Source organism: Corvus kubaryi, unplaced genomic scaffold, assembly GCF_017639235.1.
Source record: "Corvus kubaryi isolate FWS band 111438036 unplaced genomic scaffold, C.kubaryi_AGA036_p1.0 split1-37296, whole genome shotgun sequence".
Lineage (NCBI taxonomy): Eukaryota > Metazoa > Chordata > Aves > Passeriformes > Corvidae > Corvus > Corvus kubaryi.
Genome location: NW_024582075.1, coordinates 9,086,970 through 9,109,238, shown reverse-complemented (window position 1 = coordinate 9,109,238; position 22,269 = coordinate 9,086,970). Strand labels below are relative to the sequence as shown.

Here is a 22,269-nt window from a genome sequence, read left to right as displayed (position 1 = left end):
GAACTTAAAACAATGTAATTGAAAATTAACATCTGAGGAAATGAATGCAAGAAATTTAATCTCTCTTTGTTTAAGTGATTTTGGATCATCTCTTATGTTTTGATCCAAATACTCCGTAATACTGAATGTGACTCTAAATTTTTAGTGCACAGTTCTATTTCTTTTCTTTTGTGTTGTGTGCATGTATGACTAAAAAACCCCAGAACTATCAACTATAAAAAATAACCAGAAAACAGTAACTTCAGAAACAAACTTCAGGGTTTTTTTTGAAAATGAATGGAACACACTGATGTGTCTTTCTGAATTTATTATAATCTTTGTAGGTAATTGTTTTAATAATTTATTCATAACATTCATCAGGATTCTGACATCATTCACTTAGATGTGTATTTACTTATTAAAAAGAACCAGCACTCAAAAAACCCCTTTTTTCCTTTTCCAGGGTCAGTGTGGAAAATCAAATACTGAAATACGGGTTTACTACTTGTGAAATTACTATTTTGGAAAATGATGATCCTGGAGGGGTGTTTGAATTTTCTCCCTCTTCCAGAGGTCCCTACAGTATCAAGGTAGCTATCTGAATAACTTTTCTTAATAATTATGGACAAATAAATCTGAGCAGAGTGCAAGTAAAATGCTGGGTTTTGTTTTTTTACAGGAAGGGGATTCTGTTGAACTGCAGATTGTCCGCAGCAGAGGGACCCTTCTCAGGCAGTTTCTGCGATACACTGTAGAACCAAGGAACGATAATGAGTTTTATGGAAGCACAGGAATTCTGGAATTTAAGCCTGGGGAAAGAGAGATTATAATTACTCTTTTGACAAGGATGGATGGGATTCCAGAGGTAGAAATGAAAATTTTCCACTCTTCAAATTGTGTTCACAGCATAACAGTTTGTCACTTATTAAAATATAGGAAAATAAATAGGAGCAGAACAAATATACAATGCTTTTCTACGGAATGTGTTCCCAGTCTCAAAACCAGGGATGCCTGGATAACTAGAAGGTATCTTTGGCTTTAATAGGCCTCGGTGGATTTTTATTTTTTGTAAATTGAAACTTATTTTTGTATCCATATGAGTTTTTGGCATCTGTTTGTAGAATGCCACTGTTTAATTGAGCTCTGTATGAACAACCACTTTCTTGTTTCTTTTTTGGTAAATACTTGCTAATTGAACTCAGTGCTCTCCAGTCTACACTAATGTTTGCTGTATAGATGCAAAGATTAAATAATTGTTTTAGTGTTCCATGAGGCATCTCCTGTGAGTGTTTTTTCAAGCAATATATGAAATACAAGGTCGCATTAGATAAATAATTTAAGCTGAAGCATTATTTTTAAATTAGCTTAATGTCTTTAAGATCTTTGCTTTCACTGCTACAGATGACAAAGATGTACAAAACCATTGTGCATATAGAAAGTGTGTGTAATTTTCTTTTGTTGAAGTTGTCCTCTCTTTCTGCTGAACAAGTATTTTTATTCTGACTGAGTTTCCCTCTTCCAGCTGGATGAGGCATATGCTGTTGTACTCAGTGGCTACAGTGAAATGTCAGGCAAGCTGGGGAATGCCACAAGGGTCAATATAATGATTTTGAAGAATGATGATCCACATGGTGTCATTCAGTTTCTACTTGATGAATTATCAGTAACAATAAAGGAAAGTAAAGGAGAAATCATCTACGCTGGTAATCCTTTTTATTAGAGTTTCTGCTTTCTCTGCTCTCTGCTCTTGCAAAGCTTCTTTTTCCTGCTTCACCTTTGTAGGACAATGCCTGCCTCAAGTCTCTGCTCAGGAGTTTCCAGGGGGCTACAGTACCAGCATGATGAGCAGTGGAAATTAGTGTGGAGGAGGATGGGCCTTGAAAGCCATAGGGATCAATCCAGTGAAAATATAGCTAGGGAATATACCAGGCAGGAGGGACAGAGAATTGATTTATGTGCAAGGTACAACCTGACGGTAGTAGTTCTGCCTGGTGAGCATGAGGAATCAGGTGCTATGTGAGAGAAGAATGAGATAAATTTTCATATGTGTGGCTTCAATTTATCTATCTCTATTGTATCAACAAAGTTGATACAAATTTTAACTGCTGTAATGGTCTATCATTGCATGGCCTTTTGTGTAGGTCTCTCACATATTATTAGTTTTGCAAGAAGTGAATTTACTTACTGTTTCCTTTCATTTATCTTTGTTACAGCTTTGCTGACCTTTTTGGTTTTGACTTACGTTTTTCTGGAGACACACATTGACTGTAAATGTTTGCATTTTGTAGCCTCTTACAGAGTTGTAAGAAACCAAGGAAACTATGGCAATGTTAGCGTGTCCTGGATTGTTGACCCAGCATGTACCAATGACATCTATCCAGAACAAGGGACTATTTTCTTTGATAATCTGGAGTTCTCAAAAAATATCACCATTTACTCTCTACCAGATGAGGTAATCATTTTTACAGTGTTTTTATGTAAATATGTGGAACGAAGAGTAAGTGCTGAAACATAGCAGTTTAAGAAGCTCTGCTTTTTAAGAACTTGATAATTTTTTGTGGGAAAAATCAAAATACTTGGATAAAAGTGTGTTTACCTAAGTAAATAATAAAAGAATTTGAGACAGTGTACATATCTATAAACAAAAAAAGTAAAAATCTGTCTGTAGTCAAGTGTGGTTAAATTATAATAATAAGTAAAACACTTGTTTTGATAGCAAGAATCCTCATTTTATATTTTTGATTTTGAAGTACGACAAGAAAGAATGTGAATAATTAATAATAAATAAATAAATATAGTGGTAAAAATAAGTTGTATCAGCATGATGTATCAGCATTAGGAAACTGCAAGATAACTTTTGGATCATCTGTACAATAGTAAAAATGAGGGGATTTATTTACAAGGATTTTTGGCTGATGATTTTTGAGTAAGTGTATGAACTGTCATTTGTCATCCCTCTTGACACACTTATGAATCAATAAATAAACAACAATATGCAGAAACCCTGGTTAACCTCCTCAGCTGTTCATTTTAATTTCTTCATTGTTTTGTATACAAGAAATTAATTTCTCAATACTTTGTCCTTCAGGTACCTGAAGAGATGGAGGTATTCATAATCAGATTATTCAATGCCACTGGTGGAGCCAGACTGGGCAATATAACCAGTGCATTTTTACGAATTACAAGGAATGATGATCCCATTTATTTTGCAGGTTAGATATTACTGGTTTTAAATTTTGAATGCATATTCTACCCCAAAAAGATTTTATTGACAGAGCAGGTTGTTGACAAATCTTAATCCAAGTGGAGCTAGTGTTAAAGATGTACTTTTTTTTGGTTGTATTGAATTTGCTCTTTTTTTTTTTTTTTACTTCAGAATTTTCTCTCATTTTATGTCATTATTCTCGTTGATGGTTCTGGGATTGGTTAGGTGGCTAATGACAATATTCTCTTCTACCTGCAAGTATTTCCCTGCCTTTACTACATGTGCCTTCTCTTTCCTTGAGGTGAAGGATCCTCTTGTGGAGGATTAGGTGAATAGGCCACGTGCAAAAATCTCAGGCTTGAACTTGAATTTATTGCTTGTGTGTTTTCAGAACCTCTGACAGTGAGCATTACAGAAGGGAGTGTAGCAAACTTTACAGTCCTAAGGAATGGATCTGCTGATGCTGTTGTTGCTGTTCAGTATATTACTGTCAATGGAGATGCAACAGCTGAAGAGGGAGACTTTGTTCCCAGTGGAAAAAACAGTGTCATTCTGTTTGGTGTTGGAGAAAGAGAGCAGAACTTATCTGTGTATATTAATGATGATGATACCCCTGAAACTGATGAAACATTTTATATCTTCCTTTTGAATTCAACAGGTAAAAATAATGATTTAATGTATATTTAGTAACTCTCTTTTTATTTTTTTCTCTACTTTTTACCAGTTTGTTCTTATCGTAAAGCAATGTATAAAGGTCAGGCATTATATGACTAAGGTTTGCTTCAACATTTCTATAAAATTTCTGACAGTGTGTTTGGATTTTGATCTTGAATTGTTTAATTGGAAACAAAATTTAAATTATACAGCTGAAACTGTCCTGCAAAAATAACTGGAGTTAAAATCTCTTTTCAAATACTCCAAATTAGATGGGTTTTTTTACTTATCAATAAGAAAATAAAAACTAAATATAAGAAATAGGTAATTTTTATCAGTTATCTGAGTATAAGGTAGTTCATGTGTTTCCTGAGGCCAGTCACTCTGATACTGAGCTCTCTTACAGATTATCAACTTCATGGAAATCATTGGACAAAGCCATTCTTCTCCCTTCTTAAATTTTCTCTTCAGTGATCCCTTTCTACTTTACTAACTTAGGATCTGCTGCTATTTTCTTTTACCATTCTGTTGGAAACATGTGATGTCTTTCCTCCTGGCACACATTCCTACTGGAATGGGCAAAATACAGAATATTTCTAGATGCACTCCTGAAAGCAAAAAAAAAAAAGTATTTATTATTTTTCTTTATTTGATCTGCTGCATACATTGGCCTTGATTTGTTTTTGAAAATTATATTGTAGTGCTGTACCTCTGAGAAAATACAAATAGAAGTATATGAAGTTAAAATCATAAACATATTGTTCATTTTGGAATAAAAACAAGTCTAGTGCTCTTGGAAAGGGTGTAAACTAGAATGGGGACAGAAACATAATATACCTCTGTGGACATAAAGAGGTGTTGATATGTCCCTACTGTCCTAAAATCCACACAGAAATCCTACTAGCTTCCATCTTACTTCACAGGTATCTTGTATTTTTTTCCTTTCAGATAGGCTGTGATGTGGGTATGACTAATCTCTTAGAGATTCTTGTTGCCTTGTATTTAGTTAAAGTGCAATATTTCTGTTCTAGGCCTAAAGGAGGGCTGGGATCTCCAAATACATATCTTTTTCTTCTGACTTGACCAATTGATCAAGTATGAAGTACTACCTCTCATACAATCCTTTCTTCTCAGAATTGGATCATCTCTGGTCATGTCACATTTTTTTCTGCAAATCTACCTTCTTGCTCTCTGCCAAAGATGCTACTTTTACATATTTTTACTCTGATTTGTCTGTTACTGAATACCTCAAATATTGGTTTTCACTGATTGGTTTATCATTGCTTGTTTCTTTCTTTGCATGAAAGCTGTTGGTGTGAGAAGGAAACATTCGGTTTTAGAGTTACCTTCATTTCTGATTCCAGTTTTGATAAAATTAATCACCCTCTTTTTAGGGGATACTGTTATCTTTAATGCTGGAGTGGCGACAGTTATTATTGAAGCAAATGATGATCCTAATGGAATTTTCTCCTTAGAATCTCTAGAGAAGGCAGTGGAAGAAGGAAAAAGTAATAGTTTTTTGTAAGTAACTTTTAAGTAATATTATTTCCCCTTTTTTGAACACATGTATGTATGTATTGATTTATGTATTACTTTATGGGTAATACTTTGATCTAATTCCATTTTTTGCATTGCTAAAATTTATTAAAAAAATAGTTCTACCAAATTTTGGGTTAAAATATTTGCAAACATATTGAGAACATCAACTCTTATATTATCAAGTAGACTGTGCATATTAAAATGTGCACAAAATTCCTGTTAACATATAAACAAGATTACAGCATAGGAGTTTTTGTTATAAAGAGAAGTAAAAAATCTTTTCAAAATACAGCTAAATACAACTACGTGGTTGTTCATTTCTTTTTGCACCCTACTTTGAAGTCTTACCCTGCAACAACCTATATTACTGTATTCTTTCTGATAGTTTGTTTTTCTTTTGTCTGTAAATTACAGACGGAAGCCTATCCTCAAAGTCCAAGGATAAATATATTCTTTCCTAAAGGAAGGCTAAATATGTTTTTCCCTAGTCTGACTGGCAGCTGCTGGGATTTATTCAGGAAGGGGAAGGGTTAAGAAATTAATTTTCATGGCATCCAACATTTTTATGTTCCTAGTGTCCCAGTGTGGTTATAAATTGACAAAAATACTGATTTTCAATAAGAAAATTCTAGACAGGGTATAGAGAGATGTATGTTCACAATAACTCTGACGGTGAGAACATTTAGAAAAGAGGCTTTTTTCACAATTGTTTGATTATCTTTTATATATTTTTATTTGATTTGACTCTTTGTTTTAAGGCCTTGAAACAGAGGCGTATGACTGTGAGTTAGATCTTTATGCTTGTGTTGCACATCTAAAAAATAAAAATCCTTGTTAAAAAGGTATAATAAATATATATTCTGTGGTTGCTTTTGTTATGCTGCTCTTTTTTTGGTCCTTTATAATTTTATTTGCAGGATTTTTTTTTTCTAATTGATGGTGAAGAGTGATGATTTGAACTAAACACATTTATATACAGGTGCTTTATGTAAGCACATGATACCAACATCTGAGGACCTTGCTTAGTCCTTATGGATAAAATGTATTTTCTAGGAAACTGTCTTTTTCATACCCTTAAAATGATTTGACTTTTGTTTAGTACATAAGGAAAGGGTAAGACTATTTTATAATCTAACCAGTGAGAACACCTGTGGCAGCACTGAGCTTTAAAGAGAGTAACTGGAGTTACTGCAACAGTGCTACACAGCTGGAATAGAAGGCCCTGCTTAATAACAACAAAAGGAAACCTTTGGAAGCAGGAAAAATGTAATTGTTTTTCTGTGCCTAGACTGCCTTACTGAATTAATTTTTCAGAGTTGTATAATAATGCTTTAAACATCTTTTTTCTTTTTACTATGCAAACATAAGTACAGTTTTTGTATGGAAACATATTTTGTTAATAAAGGAATGATATTATTCATTTTTTATTTATAATGCCTTTTTGAAATTGGTGAAACTATGTTACCAGATAGCCATGCAAACAAATAAAAGCTTTTTTTTAATTTATTGCATTCTTAATATGGAATAATCACAGATTTGTAAAGGACCTTCTATATAACCCAAATTAAATACCAATGTAAAAAAATTTAAGGAGCCATGATAATTATAGGCAAAACTGTAATTAAATGCATTCTCTTTCTTCTCTAAGAGTAGCCAGCTATCTCCATTTTTAGTGTTCATTTGCTGAACTATACATTCATTTTAATTAAAAAACAGAAGTGCAAGACAAACGGATGTTCATCTTAACAGTACTATTTTGCAGGTACTTTCATTGATTACTTTCTTTCTAAGCTATCTGTGGTATACCTGGGTGTAGAATTATATTGTGAAATTGCAGGCCTTCTAAGAGGGCTGTATTATCATTCATGGTTCTATTTGTTATTTGTGGTTATTTAGAACAATGTATATTATTTCCCACAGTAAGAATGATTAGTGCACATTTTCCATTGTTAGTGGAGAATGCTGATGAATACCTGCCAGAATATTCACTCTTTCTGTATCTCTGAACAGGATTTTGAGACATAGAGGACACTTTGGGAATGTCTCATTAACCTGGCAGCTGTTTCATAATGGCTCTACACTGAAGCCAGGAGAAGAGTTCTATGAAACTTGTGGGACCGTGTACTTCATGGACGGTGAAGGATCAAAGCCGATAGTGCTCCATGCTCTTTCAGATAAAATTCCCGAATTCAATGAATTTTACAGTTTAAAGTTGGTGAATGTTTCAGGTACTGTCTTCCATAAAACCATTCCCTTTCTATCTGGTAGAAAATAATTATTGTATTTAATCAGTCAAAAAGAAAACAATCCTCGAAAAACCTTTGTCTTGAATCATGTCATCCTATACTTTTCTGGTGAGATTTTAGGTTCTATTTTTCATTTATTCTTTAATTTAGGTATATGAACACAGTTTTGGAATCTGGACTTTAAAAAGGATGCCTTTTATTGATTTCAGAGGTGTAGAGCTTTGTGTAGAGCTGAAAAAATGAAGGTATTAAAGGTTATGCATATCTACCATACTGGATATTGGCTGGCTTGTTTGCTTTTTTCTAGAAATTTCTGTAAAATAAAATAGTTACCACTTCGTATCACTTAAATTACAACTGCTACAGGCCTGCTACTGAGTAGAGTTCCAAATCTGCTGGACTCCTTCCACCTCAGTACTATTTATGGTCTTCTGTGCCGAGATACAACTGAAAATATGTTGACATTTCCGTAAGTGAAATCCATATGCATGTACAGAAGATTTCCTACTTAGTGGTGCATGGTGGCTCTACATTCACACCATGGTCTTCATATCATGAATTCTTACTGTGGAGAAGTAGGTGACTAATGGCAGGACTTAGGAGCAGTTTTAACACACACCTGGTTACTGATTTTGCAGGGTAATCTCTGCTTATTTAAAGGCAATGAACCAAATGTTGCCATTTCATATTTGCGTAAATCTTGAAGTAAAATGAGAACTGAATTTGACCCCATGTTTTTCAAATGAAACAAAAACAACCTCTCTCATCACTAATTCAGAAAATCTGGAGCTAATCTTGTTTTAGCTGAAGGACAGTTATATTTTGCAGTTGAAAAATAACGTGACTTGTTTTCTGTGAAAATGTTCTCTATCGTGTTTTAAAACCAATACGGTTAAATTATGTTAATCCTAAATTGGAGATATTTTTAAGAGTTTAGAGACCCTTTAAAGAAGATTAGTCCTATTTAAAAAGGTATTTTGTTTAAACTTTTTAAAATACTTAGTAACTTTTTTCAGACCAGTAACTTTTACTCTTAACTTCCATTACATAGGTGGGTCTCCTGGTCCTGGTGGGCAGTTGTCTGAAACAAGTCTTGCTGTAACCGTGATGATCCCTTCCAATGATGACCCTTTTGGAGTCTTCGTTTTAGATCCAGAGAGTCAGGACAGAGAGATAGTAGAAGATATTCTTTCTGAAGATGATCTTTCCTGTATTACAGACTTCACCATCTGGAGAAAACAAGGCACTTTTGGGGTTGTCCGTTTAGGTTGGGAAATACTGTCCAGTACGTTTCAAGCTGGATTACCACCAATGGTAGACTACTTGTTGCTGGGATCATTTCCAAGTTCAGTACAATCCCAGCCGCACATGAGACGCCATCACAGTGGAACAGATGCTTTGTATTTCAGTGGAAAAGAGGATGCATTTGGAATTATTGGTCTGGAATACCCATACAATGGAAATACTGCAGTAAATAATTTTACATTTTCAGCATGGTTAATTCCTAATGTCAATACTGACGGTTATATAGTTGAAAAGGATGATGGTAATGGGACCTTATATTATGGCGTGAAAATCCAAACAAATGATTCTCATGTTTCTGTAGTGCTTCATTATACAGCATTAGGATCCAACATGACATACATAGCCAAAGCAGCAATCCTAAAATACCTGGATGAAAGTACTTGGATTCATGTTCTGATTACTCTGGATGAAAGTATAATTGAATTTTACATGGATGGAATTTCAGTTCCAGGAGGAATTAAGAGCCTTAAAGGAGAAGCAATTGCTGATGGTGAGGCAATAGGTTGTATTATTTTTCTTCATATGTAAAGTTCTGAAAATATAAAGAGTCTAGCTCCTTGAAAGATGTATGCAAAATTCTGAAATTATTATATCTGATTGGTTAGTTAAAAGGAATGCGTAGAAAATTCTAGGGATTTTCAAAAACTTTATAAATGAAAATAAGAGCTGGGAAGTTTTCAAAAAGCATCAGAACTGTAAGAGAGCTTGGATTGCAATAATTTGAAAATAATAATAATTATATTTCTATATGTATTTTTATCATGTATTATATAGTTACATATATTTCTAATTGATAATTTTCATTAGATTTACAGTATTGTGGCTAAGAAAGAATGTTTTTCCTCTCAATTTCTGAAACAAAATACAATAATGTTTTTGATTCTAGTTGTGTATTATATTACAGCTAGGCCAATATTTTGTAAGCAATAGAATTTTCAGGGTTTAGATTTACTTAAGCATGTATTTACATGATATATGAAATTTTTTCCCATACATTTAATGATGTTGCAAATAAAATTAGCATGTATACTTCAGTTCTTCTAACTCAATATTCCTGGATGTGGCTTTTGTCATGCATAACCATTATGGACTTTTACATTCAACTAGCATAGCAGTGAGCATCACAATAATTCCTTTATAAAGTCAGGTATTGTATGGTGGAAATACATTTATATTTGCTCTTTCTTTTGCAGTTCCTCACTCTTCCATGTGCTTTTTTATTTCATAGCAGTAATCTCCATCCTTTTCCTTTCTTTCTCTCCTCGTCAGTTTCACAGGTTTTATTTCATGGGGTTAGGCAATGAATGATTATCAAATTCTTGAATACAATCTCCTCTGTAATCAAAGAAGGAAAATTATAAAAACATAGAGTAATGTTAAATGCATATACATCTACATGTATATATGTGTACAAACATAAAGTGAGCATAAAGAGGAGACTTCATTAATTCTGGAGTGTAGGATTTTATTTCTCCCTTTAATTTCCTGGTAGTTGAAGTCTAAGAAATTTAGCCTCTGTAAAAAAGTAGTTCCTCTGCAACAAAGTAGTGCCCCTGCAATTAATAACTTCCATCAGACGTGCAGTACTGTAGCTGAGAAAGGATTATTTTCCCCCTCAGTTTCTAAAACAAAGAAGTGTGAAATGCAGTAAGGCTTTTTTTGCTAGAAGGATATGTCTGAGTATGTGCAAATTTTCCATATTAATGGAGATGATGTGTGCTCGCTCTGGGGGTGCTACAAGTATAAGCTAAGAATTTAATCTCTTTCCATTTAAAGTTGGATACTATGGTGAGTACACTAGCCTGGCTTTTCTCACCATCCTCTGCCTTGTGTCTTGGGACCATTAGCAGTTGCTGTGGTTGCTTATTTCTAGAAGTGGCACGCAGTGGCACATTTCCTTTCCAAAATCAGAAAACCGCTGAAGAGATATGTTCGATGTGTTTTAGAGTGATAGGAATGAGTATGAGCTACCAGCTTAGTATATTTGTGAAAAAGGGAACTGTCATCCTCTGAGTTGCTGAGTGGGATAATTGTTTGGAGAGAAAGAAATGTTAAAGCATTTGTAAAAAGTGCTTGGAATTTGGTGTACATTTCTGAAGCCCCTCTTCCTGTGCATTAGGGTACAAGCATGTCCAGTGTGGCTAATAGTCTGATAACAAGAATGGATTCACTGTCCTAGCAGAGGGATACAAAATGGGCAAAGCAAGTGTTTGGCAAAAAAAAAGAGAGATGGGCTGCAGCCGGGCTCTGCACATTTTTAATGGAACGAGAGAAGTTTTGAAGATTCATTAAGATAAGGGATGATGACAATGTTCAGATAGAATTAGTAGGATGAGAAACAGGAACGGTCTAGGAAGGAATTATTTCACCTGTGATGATCTACCTGTAACACTGAGATGAGGCTTGAGGAACCTCCCAGTCTGCATTTCAAGATCAATATGATTACTAATCCAGGGACAGTAAACAATTTACCACAGATTTTTAAATAGTTATGTATATTATCTATTTTGAAAAAGAACCCAAAACAATGACATGAGAAAAATTCTGATTTTCTTCTCAGGTCCAGGAATAGTGAGAATTGGAGCAGGAATCAATGGAAACAGCAGGTACATGGGTCTAATGCAGGATGTAAGGCTTTATGAGAGAAAACTGACACAAGCAGAGATCTATGAACTCCATGCAGCTCCTGCAAAGAGTGACGTACACCCTGTCTCTGGGTATTTGGAGTATCGGCAGGGAGAAACCAATAAATCATTCATTGTGTCTGCAAAGGATGACAAAGAGGAAGAAGGAGAGGAGTTATTCATCCTAAAGCTCATTTCTGTGTGTGGTGGAGCTCGAATTTCACAAGAAAACACAACAGCAAGGTTAAGAATACAGAAAAGTGATAATGCTAATGGTTTATTTGGTTTCACTGGAGCATGTATTCCTGAGGTAAGATATTCATAAGGAAAACTAGAGGAGAAATTTTAGACACAGCCAAACTAATGGCAAGGCTAACTAACATTTGAAGGGCCTTGATTCCACATTGTTAGTTTTTGTAGTTAAGCAAAATTTTCTAGAATTTGGAATTGTGTAAGTTCTGTTAATACAGCCTCAGTTACACTGGCATTTGCAATATCACTTTTTTTTAAATACCCCCAAATTATTTTTATTAAGAAAATTTATTTTATTACATAAACTGAAGACTAAGGCCTAAATTTTCCTAGAACAATTTTTTTCCTGTATTTCTGTAACTACTGAGACTGTAATCTGATGTCATCTTGGAGAGAGTTCATTTTCTTCGTAGTTCCTGATACAGTGCTGTGTTTTGGATTCAGGATGAGAATAATGTTGATAACACAAGGATCGTTTGGCTGATGCTAAGTCAGGCTTCCCCTGAATCAGACTTTTGTGTCTCATGCTCTGCTAGTGAGGAGCTGCTCAAAAAGCTGGGAAGGAGCATGTCCAGGACAGCTGACCTGAACTGGCCAAAGGAACATTCCATACCATAGAATGTCATGTCCAGTATATAAACTGTGGGACTTACCTGGAAGGGAGCTGGTCATTGTTTGGAAATGGGCTGGGTATTGGTCAGCATGTGGTGAACATTGTGCTGTGCAGCACTTGTTTCTCCTGCGTTCTATTACAGCCTCTCCCTCGCTTATAATTAAATCATCATCATTATCGTCATCATATTTGATATGAATTCACTTGATACTGGCTGGAAGCTGCTGTTTTTAAACATTAAATTTTCTATGGTGGGTGGCCACCATATATACAGTATGTGAACTTGAATCTTCTTTTGAGAGGATTGAAATAAACATAATTAATTTGTAGGTTTTTAATCATTATGAGGGAGAAAGACATGATACATATTTCTATTATTACTAGATTATTTCGGAAAACAAATTGCATACTGCTTTCCAATTTGGAACTCTTATGACCTCTTAAGTACATCCTTTCTAACTGAAGTCCTTGTGTTTGAAGTGTGATGTGTTTGAAGGCAACCATCTTGCCTGATGATGCTAGTTTTCAGTTTGGTTCAGTTTGCTTTCCAGGTGCCTACCATCTTGTATCATAATAGATTACAGTTTCAAATGCCACTGGTAATTCTGTGATACCACAGATCAGCAGCCAAGCATGAAGCAAAATTAAAAGTTTATACGGCGTGTTAATTGTTTCTCCTTTATCTTATAATATTCTTTTATCAGTAGTTTAATTTGCTTGTATCCTTACCTGTCTGTTAAGCAGCTTAAGGCACATTCAGTATCTACACTGTGTTATACAGAAGCTCTGAAATTTATCTAATGCTTAAGATAGCTTTACCCTTTCTGATAATTTTCAAATGAAATTATTTTCTATTTTAGTTTGATGATCATAATTTTTTAATATACTTGGCTGGTATCAATAACTGATTTGTTCCAAATATGTGAAATTTTTGCTACTGAAGGCATGTTCTTTGCAAAGACAGAATTGCAAAGAGTAGTGTAGCACAAAAAGTTTTTCAGTTTTTCCTGAATGATGATAGTATAGTTTAATTTAAACGTATCTCTTTTGTTCTCCACAGTGTTTTTAGTCAGGGAAAGGAGGAATACAAATCTTTCTTAAAATTAAAATAATTGACATTAATATAAAGCAGTAGAGTCATCTGCCTTTGACATACACATTTCAAACATATTGATTCTTGTTTTGTGTCCAAAAGAAACAACGGAGTACAATTACTGGCTGACCTCAGGGAGAAGCTATTGCAATTTCCATTAAGATTGTTCCACCATCAAGTTCAGTTTCAGCTTCCTATTTGTCTGAAAGTGCTGAAAGGAACATGACAGCAATAAAAAATTGCTGAACATTTGACTAGCATTAGAGAATTCAATCTTTTACCTTTATTCCTTTGATTTACTTTGATCCTAACAAATATGTCAATTCTTGCTTTCTTCCAGACTGCTGATGAGGGTTCCACTATATCCTGTGTCGTGGAGCGTACAAGGGGAGCCCTAGACTATGTGTATATAAATTACATTATCTCACAGGTTGATTCCAGTGGCATAAATTACTCTATTAGCGATTTTTCTAACAGCAGTGGCACTATCACATTCCTTCCTTGGCAGAGATCTAAGGTAAACCCTATCTTCCTATTAACTATTCATCCTGTCCTTTGCAAACCTGCTGGAAAACACCTTCTGAGGGTGCTTGACTGGTTTTCATACTAAACAGTCTTTCCTTCACATGGCTTTTATTATATTTTGTAGATTTTTTTTCATCTGTGACATCTAACAAGTGATAGGATAGACGTCCATATATATCTGCGTGCATCTCACTTCAGGGGTTGCTGTGCATGCATGAATGCTTAAATGCACCTAATGCATAAGATATGTTTACATATATGCATATATTAAATCCATGTCTATCTATATGTACACTTCATAGATACATATAAATATATATCTATATGTATACTTCAGGTAGTCCTGAGCTTGACTAGTGGATCCAGTGACTTTTGAAATTGGAATATGATCAGGTTTTGATCTGAGTTTTGGAGCTCAGTTTTATCTCCACAACAATTAAATAGACAGCAGTCAACTTCAGTGCTGTAATCAAGTGTCTTGCAGCTGTTTGCCACATTCTGTCTCTTTTGATTAATCTATTTCTGTGAATTTGACCCCAACCCACAGCACAGGAATTTTACATTCATCTGAAGAAGAGATGTGGGACCACAATACTGTAGGAAGTTAATGTGCGTTTTCTATGAGTGTTTGTTAAATAGAAAGGGGGGATTGAGAGTAGAAAACACTGTCTTTAATTTCACGTCTATCATTCTGCTGAAGTCAGTACGGACTAAGTGAAACCTACTAACATAATTTGTAAAGATCCCAGTGACCGCACTAGAACTGTGGATCTGGTCCCAGTTAAACAATGTAATTGATTACAGCTTGGCAAAAACATGTGATTTTGGAAAACAGTATGCTCCTGACAGTTTATTCAGCTTTAATTCTCTATTGAAACATATTATGGCATTACATATAGTCATTTAAAGTAAAATTTGCCAAGTTACTCCAGTCTGACAGCATGGTTGAGGCCTGACTTATTTTACATAATGGCAGAAAAGACCTTGCTCCATTACTGTATGGTCTAATATACAGTCTGCATACAGAGGACCTAATGGTCATGGCCCTAAGATACAGTCTGGGAGCAGTTGCTCATCAGGTGAAAAATCTTAAGAGAATTTCCATTGACTTTTGTAAACTATTCATTCCCATGGCTCTAAATATGATCAGCTACCTAAACGTTTTCTCCTATATGTTTGTCATATATTATCACTATATATAGAAAGCTGGAATTGTCTGAGATTAATGTATTAGCCTATGCAGAGCAGATTATGTTACCTGATAGTATGATCTGTAATCTCAAGTGTCAGGTGGCATAAAAAGCTCACTTCACTTGCTCTCTAAATTAGATTCAACACTGTAATGTCTCTGGAAGCTTGGTGAAGGTGTTTTTGGAATGGTTATTCTAAACTTATTATCCTAGAAATTAGGTTAAGTTACATGGAGAGCAAAAATATTCTCTACATTACTTTCTGAACTCACAGCGGATACAGCTGATTGACTGAAAAATTAATTGTTTAATGGGCTATAAAACTCTTTAACGGATGTATGTTGCATAGTTTGATTTCTCCATGATTTGGTCCTTCTCTAGGTCTTAAACTTGCATGTTATTGATGATGACATTCCGGAGCTAAATGAGTATTTCCGTGTGACATTAGTCTCTGCAGTATCTGGAGATGGAAAACTAGGTTCAACTCCTACCAGTGGAGCAAGTATAGATCCAGAAAAGGAAACTACTGATATCAGCATTAAAGCCAGTGATCACCCATATGGTAACAATGTTGAAGATGATAACAGTCTTATTGCATATTTATGTATACTTCTAGCTCAAGAGGTAAAAATTTGTCTAGCTCAGATAGATGAGGAAGCGATGCCAAGTATTACACTTTGTCTAACTTGAGATTAATTCATGATATTTAGAGAAGAATGAAAGCCAAATTACTTACTCTTGAGAATACTACAAAAAAGGCATTAAAACTGCCTGGACCAAACATGTGGTCAAACAAAATTGCATGTTGTTGATTTTATGCCAGTTTTTGTGAAATGAGAATTCCTAATGGAGAGGGACATTTAAGCATGCTTATTATTATACCAATAAGTACCCATTATTATGACATATTTGGATTCTTTTGGGAAGAGTTGAATTCATTCTTGTGATTTTTTTTTTAAGACTGTCATGAATATCAGTGAGATAGGGAATGATACACAGCACATTCCTGGAAATAGCGTGATTGAGTCCTAAAGGCATATTAATATTTTTTTTTAATTTCATAAACATTAAATATAGATATTTTAAATATTTTTGTTTCAATTTTTTATTATAATTTGAATTTGGTATGAAAAGCCATGTAAATAGTAATTTTTGTCTTTCAGGTCTACTGCAGTTTTCAGTGGGGCCACCTCCTCAACCCAGTGATGAAATGATTCTGCCAGCCTCTTCTGTGCCCCATATCACTGTTAAAGAAGAAGTTGGACACATTAGATTATTGGTAGTTCGTGCACAAGGGCTTCTTGGAACAGTTATTATGGAATACAGGACAGTGCCACTTACAGCTTTCAGTCCTAAGGATTATCAGGTATGGCCATTGCCAAGGTGTGTAATTATTTTAGAGCTGTTTGTCTTGGAAATAGCCATAGTTTGAATCTTTTATCTTAGCTGTGATAACTTTTCACAGAAACAGTTTGTTTTATATGGTGTTGTGATAGATAAATGCATAGTACTCACTGTAAAAATATAAATTGCTGTGTGCCTTTTGCCTCCTTTCTGTGCAGCATCTTGTGTTTCCTAGGAAAAGCCTCTGAGTTTTATTTTGATATCTTTAAGAAAATTGTCAATGCAGCAAGAATGGAAGTACATCAGACTTTATATGAGCATACAGGTGCATGTACAGGTGAAGATTATGTTTGTATGCATTAGGATTTGTACATATTCAACAACATAGCTTATATGTATCTGTGTTTGCTTGTTAAACTGCTGATTGTGCAGAAAAATGTAGAGAAATGAAGATGCTCATAAGTCAGTGAATTTAGATTGCTATTTGTTATAACAAAGACTCAGCAGATTTTTTTAAAGCCAAAGTGAAGAAAAGTAGGTGTTTTGACAAAGACAAAAAGAATTGAGGTTGAATTTCTTTTTTCATTTGGATGAAAACACTAAACTTGAACAAAAATGTGAAGACCTGTCATATTTCAGGCTGTTGGGGGCTCAATGGAATTTCAGCCTGGAGAAAGATACAAGTACATTACTGTTAACATCACTGACAATTCTATTCCTGAACTAGAAAAAACTTTTAAAGTGGAGCTGTTGAACCCAGAGGGAGGAGGTAAGGCACATACATTAATCCACTGGTTGTATTTTTGTGATCTTTACTCATCCCTTAAAATCTAACCTGGTGAACTATTTCCATGTTATTTCTAAAGACACACCCTCCACACAGCAGCAATGCTTTTTAGAAAAGAACTGTCTTTCAGATGTTTTGTTAATCACTGCTGTAAGCTACCAGATCTCAAAGAAAGTGTATTACTACCATGCATTAGGTCATTAAAAGGCAATTTCTGCTTTTTAAATTACATAATTTCATAGTTGGTAGAGAAAATTAAAGTAATGTAAAAAAAAATTTCTTTTTTTTTTCTTTAAAGTTGCCAATATTTAATGTTTTAACAGCCAAAGGTGTGCTTTTTATCTACCACTAGAGTGAAATTGGAGACATTCCAATAAACTGGTTTATAACTGATTCAACTGGATTATAGACTGAGAAAATTGTGGGTTTTGAGATGTTTGGAGAGTTTAGCTGAGTTGGAGAGCCAGCTAGAAGCTAGTGTAAATCCTGCTGTGAGATGTTAGTCTTACAACTGTTGGCAAGCATCAGTGCGCCTGCCACATAAAATCACTTCTGCCTTACAGAATTTATTTCCATTGCAAAACATTTTTAAGGGAGATTTCAAGGCTGGTTGGAGGAAAAGAAGTAATTCAAAATATTGAGAGCCATAAAGTGTCTTTTTAACTGATACTATTTTTCTAAGCAATTCAGAATTGTAAATGCCTTCTGGAAAGTTAGATCATACTAACTTGAATGTCTGTGCTGCAACGTGGCACTATGGTGCTATGCTAGGATTCTTTTGATAAAAATTTCAGAGCTTTCATGCATGTGGAATTTTTAGTAAGTAGTTAAAGTTTAGTTAAAGTAGTAAGTTTAGTAAATGTACTTTTCTGTTTGAATTTTTTTGGTTAGAAAACTTACAGCTAACTTCAGTAATTTACTAGAGGTAGATACCCTCTGAACATAATCTTTTTGAGCTTTCCAACACCATTGTAAGCACGAAACTTAGGGTAAAGACTCCATCAGTTAAGCTGTCATTTTTTTCAATTTTCTTACACAAGGTATTGATTTATGAGGAAATGCTAGAATAAGAGAGTTTGACAGGGTCTGGCTAATGCTTCCCTCTGCCCCTGCCCCATTTCTAATTTCTCCATTAGGATTGAGAAAGAGGGAACATAGAAGGAATGGAAAAAAAAAAAAGATAAAAGAAAGTTGTATGTGTTTTCTTGCCTTCTGACTTCCTTTTGCTGTTTCCAATGCACTAAAGTAAACAAGAGGTGGCCAATTCAATATTTTTTTCTGGCTTTTATTGGGAAGTCTGGATAGTTTTCGAAAATTGGTACTTTCCTGGAATACTTCTCTCTCTTTTTGTGTTGTCCAGAAATGTTTAAATTACTTTCTGCTTTCCCTTTATTTGTAAATGTATATATGTGTATATATCTGTATGTCTGTCATCTTAAAGTTGCTGAGCTCTTTAGAAATGATGGAAGTGGTAGTGGTGATGGAAACATGGATTTATTCCTTTCAAGTGTCCCTCAACATGGTAAGCTCTTTTGTTTTTTGATTAATCCTATATTTTATTTATAATTGTAATAGCTGTCATAATTACTATGCTTGATGCAACTTGATGCAGCTTGTCATAATGTTTCTTTACATGCAGTTAGAGCTTATTAATTTAGATTTAACATAGAGTTTTGTCAAAAACATTCTTTTCCATTTTAATATAGGGGTAATTTCACTTGCAGTCAGTGTTTAGTGTAAAGCAGAGAACAACAGGTTCTTATGTCATCAAAACTATATTGTTATAAAACACAACAATATAATAATTGCAGAATTAAAGTTTACAAATTTATCATTGTCTGAACATTGTCAAATTTTCCTGGGAGAAAAAAAGCAAAGGAACTTTTTAAATTGAGGGTAATTTTCAAACTACCTGATTGTTTGCTTTGATACATTCTATGTATAATTTTGATCCCTTCATGGCAAAAATACTCTTAAAGGAAACTAAGTTCTGTTAGATTTTTAATGAAATAGTCTGATTGTTTTTCATTTTTCCTCTTTCTTCAAATTTCTATTTATGTCATGACATGCAGAACACAATGATAATTTCATATGGAAAAAAAAATACCAAGTGAAAAAATAACATAGAATATATGGGAAAACCCTATGCATATAGGACTTCAAATTAAAACCTACAGATGCAAAAATGTGATATGAGCACCCATTATGCCAATAGAGTAATTTTTTTGCTTGTTTGTTTTGTTTTTATTTTATTTGACAATCTGTTTCCCTTTTACTTGTTTCCAGAAATGTTTTTTTTAAGTGCCAGACTCTTTTTCTCTCTGAGCAGCAAGTTATGTCACCTAAGACAATCTCTTTAGAAGTAGGATTTACTTGACTTGATGGTGGTTTTTTGTTGTTGTTTGTTTGTTTGTTTGTTTTGTTGGTTTTTTTTTGTCTTTCATTCCAGCTTATGTTAGGATGAGACCTGCATTCATCTCATCTTTCTGCTTACAGTGTGGTTTACTACGTAGCTCCTCACTGTCGTAAATGCTGCTCCATTTTCATTCATTAAACCTGTAATTTTATTTTGGTTCCTCCCTTAAAATAATATTTGTTTTTGTTGCATAGTTCCATAGAAGGACTGACAGACTGGCTTACTGAAAGTCAGTTCCTATTCCATACAGTTACCATGCATCTAAAAAAAGGAAAAACCAAAGACAAACAGCATGGATACTTCAGTTATACTCTCTTTTGTACTTTTATAGCATGTTTCTTTAGCTGTTTTCTTTTATGTAAGAAAACATGCTAGATAAAAATAATCCTTTTTGGAACTTGCATTTAACAGCTAGCTTGGGAATTGCATCCCACATCCTTGTGACTATTGAGGCTTCTGATGATGCTCATGGTGTGTTTGAGTTCAGTGCTGAGTCCCTCTTGGTGAATGGAACTGAGCCCGAAGATGGAGATAGCAATGTTGTGCTGCAGGTTAGAAAGCTTTGAGTCTTATATTGCTGCATTGTACTCTTCTGTCTGTATTTACTGGTGTTCTATGATGCTTTTATCATTAGTCTGTGGGGTTTGTAACAACTTTGTCATGAACATTTCTTTTTCCAGTCATGCAGTGCTTGCTAATGTATATTATTCAGCTTGTAACTAAAATAATAATAATATCCAAAAACTTTAAATCTTCTACTTGTTTAGAATCAAGGGACTACTATCTCAAAATAACTGTTGATAATACAAGTTCAGCAGAGCTAAGATAATAAAAACTGCATGTTTTTAAAACACAGACATATCTTTAACTCATCATGTTTTTGTCTTTGCTTAATTGCATTTCACACTTCTATGTTTTTCTTTCTCATAGAACAAAAATATGTACATCTTTATATGTTTTACTTAGGTTGTGAGAACTCACGGAGCCTTATCTCAGGTGACATTGTATTGGATCATAATCTGCGATTTTACCAATGACCTGATCTCTACAGATGGGAGTGTAACATTTGATGTTGGCCAAGCAAGAACAAATATTACAATACAGGTTTCTCCTGATGATGTTCCCGAATTGGATAAGATATTTTCAGTTTTGATCATCAATGTCTCCCATGGTCGTCTTGGTTTTCATACTAATGCAACGTTAACTATTTTAGCAAATGATGATCCATACGGAGTCTTCATCTTTTCTGAGCAAAACAGACCAATAAAAGTTGACGAAGAAACAAAAAATGTCTCTCTGACAGTTATAAGATGTGGTGGTCTCCTTGGTACAGTAATGGTGAAATACAGAACTATTGGTGATGAGGAAAAGTCGCCCTTTCTTCCACATGATGTTGTCAGAGCAATAGAGGGAAAAGACTATATACCCATTACAGGTTATGTGATCTTCTCAACCAATGAAAGTGAGGCCACAATATCCTTGCCTATTTTGGATGATGATGATCCAGAGAGGTCAGAATCTGTTTTTGTTGAGCTAAGCAGTATTGCTTTGATCAAGAAAGTTCAGGATCGGCCAAGTAAGTGTCTTACATAAAACCTATAATTTAACTATCAAGATGAAAATTTATATGTAACAGGAGAAAATGCAGCAAGATAAATGAAAGACTCTTTACCTCTACCAAACTCTATATAGTTAAGATATCGCTGAGCTACCTGACTTGTGCCTGTTGGCATTTATTTCCTTTGGCACAGTATTTTATTGGAAATGCATGAGTATTTATTTATCCCTTTTGCATTGTCTTATCCAAGGTCTTTCAGGCCAAGTATGTCACAGTTTTTGGTTTTGCAATAATATCTGCTCATTTAGCACTGTTTCTGAAAGTTCAGTAGTAGGAAATAATTAAGCTAGTTTCTCATATTAAAATACAAAAAAGTGTTATTAAAAAAAAGGGGTGTAGAATTAGTGACATGCTGCTTTCTTAGGGTTGACAATTTTTACTTCATTTCTCATTCAGATAAATTCATGTCATTACAGCCTGATTTGTGCTTCAAAGATTCAAGGCATATTTAATTGCTGGCCTTACCCCCAGCTTAAGGGGTAACTTCAAATATAATTCTACTTGGAGTTGAAATCTTACTTGTATTTCATCATATCAAGAGTAAAACTGAAATTATTCTGAACTGTATTGATCTTACTATGAGCCTTATGGATAAATAAATAGATATATAGATAAATTCACAGTACCTCATTTTTTAAAAAAAATATTCCTTGTGTGCTCCACAGTATGGTAGAATAATGTTACTAAAAATTCAGATTTTCTGCCAGAATGTAATTCAAACACATGTATTTTGATATGGTTTGTAGTTATGCTTTGTCCAATTGTAAAAAAAAGATAATTTTCATGATAACAGAGACAGCCAAACTCACATGTATGCCTATGAACTCTATAGCCATGAACAGTAAGCATTTCAGGCACCCCTCACTAAGTTTTCTTTAT

At 34.2% G+C, this 22,269-nt stretch overlaps 1 protein-coding gene across 13 annotated transcripts in view; it reads left to right on the top strand.

Moving 5' to 3' along the window:
• ADGRV1 (adhesion G protein-coupled receptor V1) overlaps positions 1-22,269 on the top strand; it is a 318,059-nt gene that overhangs the window by 53,685 nt on the left and 242,105 nt on the right. For 12 of the 13 annotated variants that reach the window (XR_006013577.1, XM_042012970.1, XM_042012977.1 and 9 more), the window contains 17 exons: positions 443-569; positions 659-844; positions 1,502-1,682; positions 2,268-2,431; positions 3,068-3,191; positions 3,576-3,842; positions 5,233-5,359; positions 7,388-7,605; positions 8,675-9,418; positions 11,489-11,862; positions 13,851-14,027; positions 15,607-15,787; positions 16,389-16,591; positions 17,209-17,338; positions 18,798-18,878; positions 20,184-20,323; positions 20,739-21,348. Coding sequence is in view for 12 of the 13 variants with exons in the window: in XM_042012970.1 (XP_041868904.1) it covers positions 443-569; positions 659-844; positions 1,502-1,682; positions 2,268-2,431; positions 3,068-3,191; positions 3,576-3,842; positions 5,233-5,359; positions 7,388-7,605; positions 8,675-9,418; positions 11,489-11,862; positions 13,851-14,027; positions 15,607-15,787; positions 16,389-16,591; positions 17,209-17,338; positions 18,798-18,878; positions 20,184-20,323; positions 20,739-21,348 (4,034 nt within the window). In the remaining variant the exon portion in view is untranslated. Of the gene's footprint in view, positions 1-442; positions 570-658; positions 845-1,501; positions 1,683-2,267; positions 2,432-3,067; positions 3,192-3,575; positions 3,843-5,232; positions 5,360-7,387; positions 7,606-8,005; positions 8,093-8,674; positions 9,419-11,488; positions 11,863-13,850; positions 14,028-15,606; positions 15,788-16,388; positions 16,592-17,208; positions 17,339-18,797; positions 18,879-20,183; positions 20,324-20,738; positions 21,349-22,269 lie in introns of those variants that run through there. The other variant, XM_042012981.1, reaches the window with a different exon arrangement.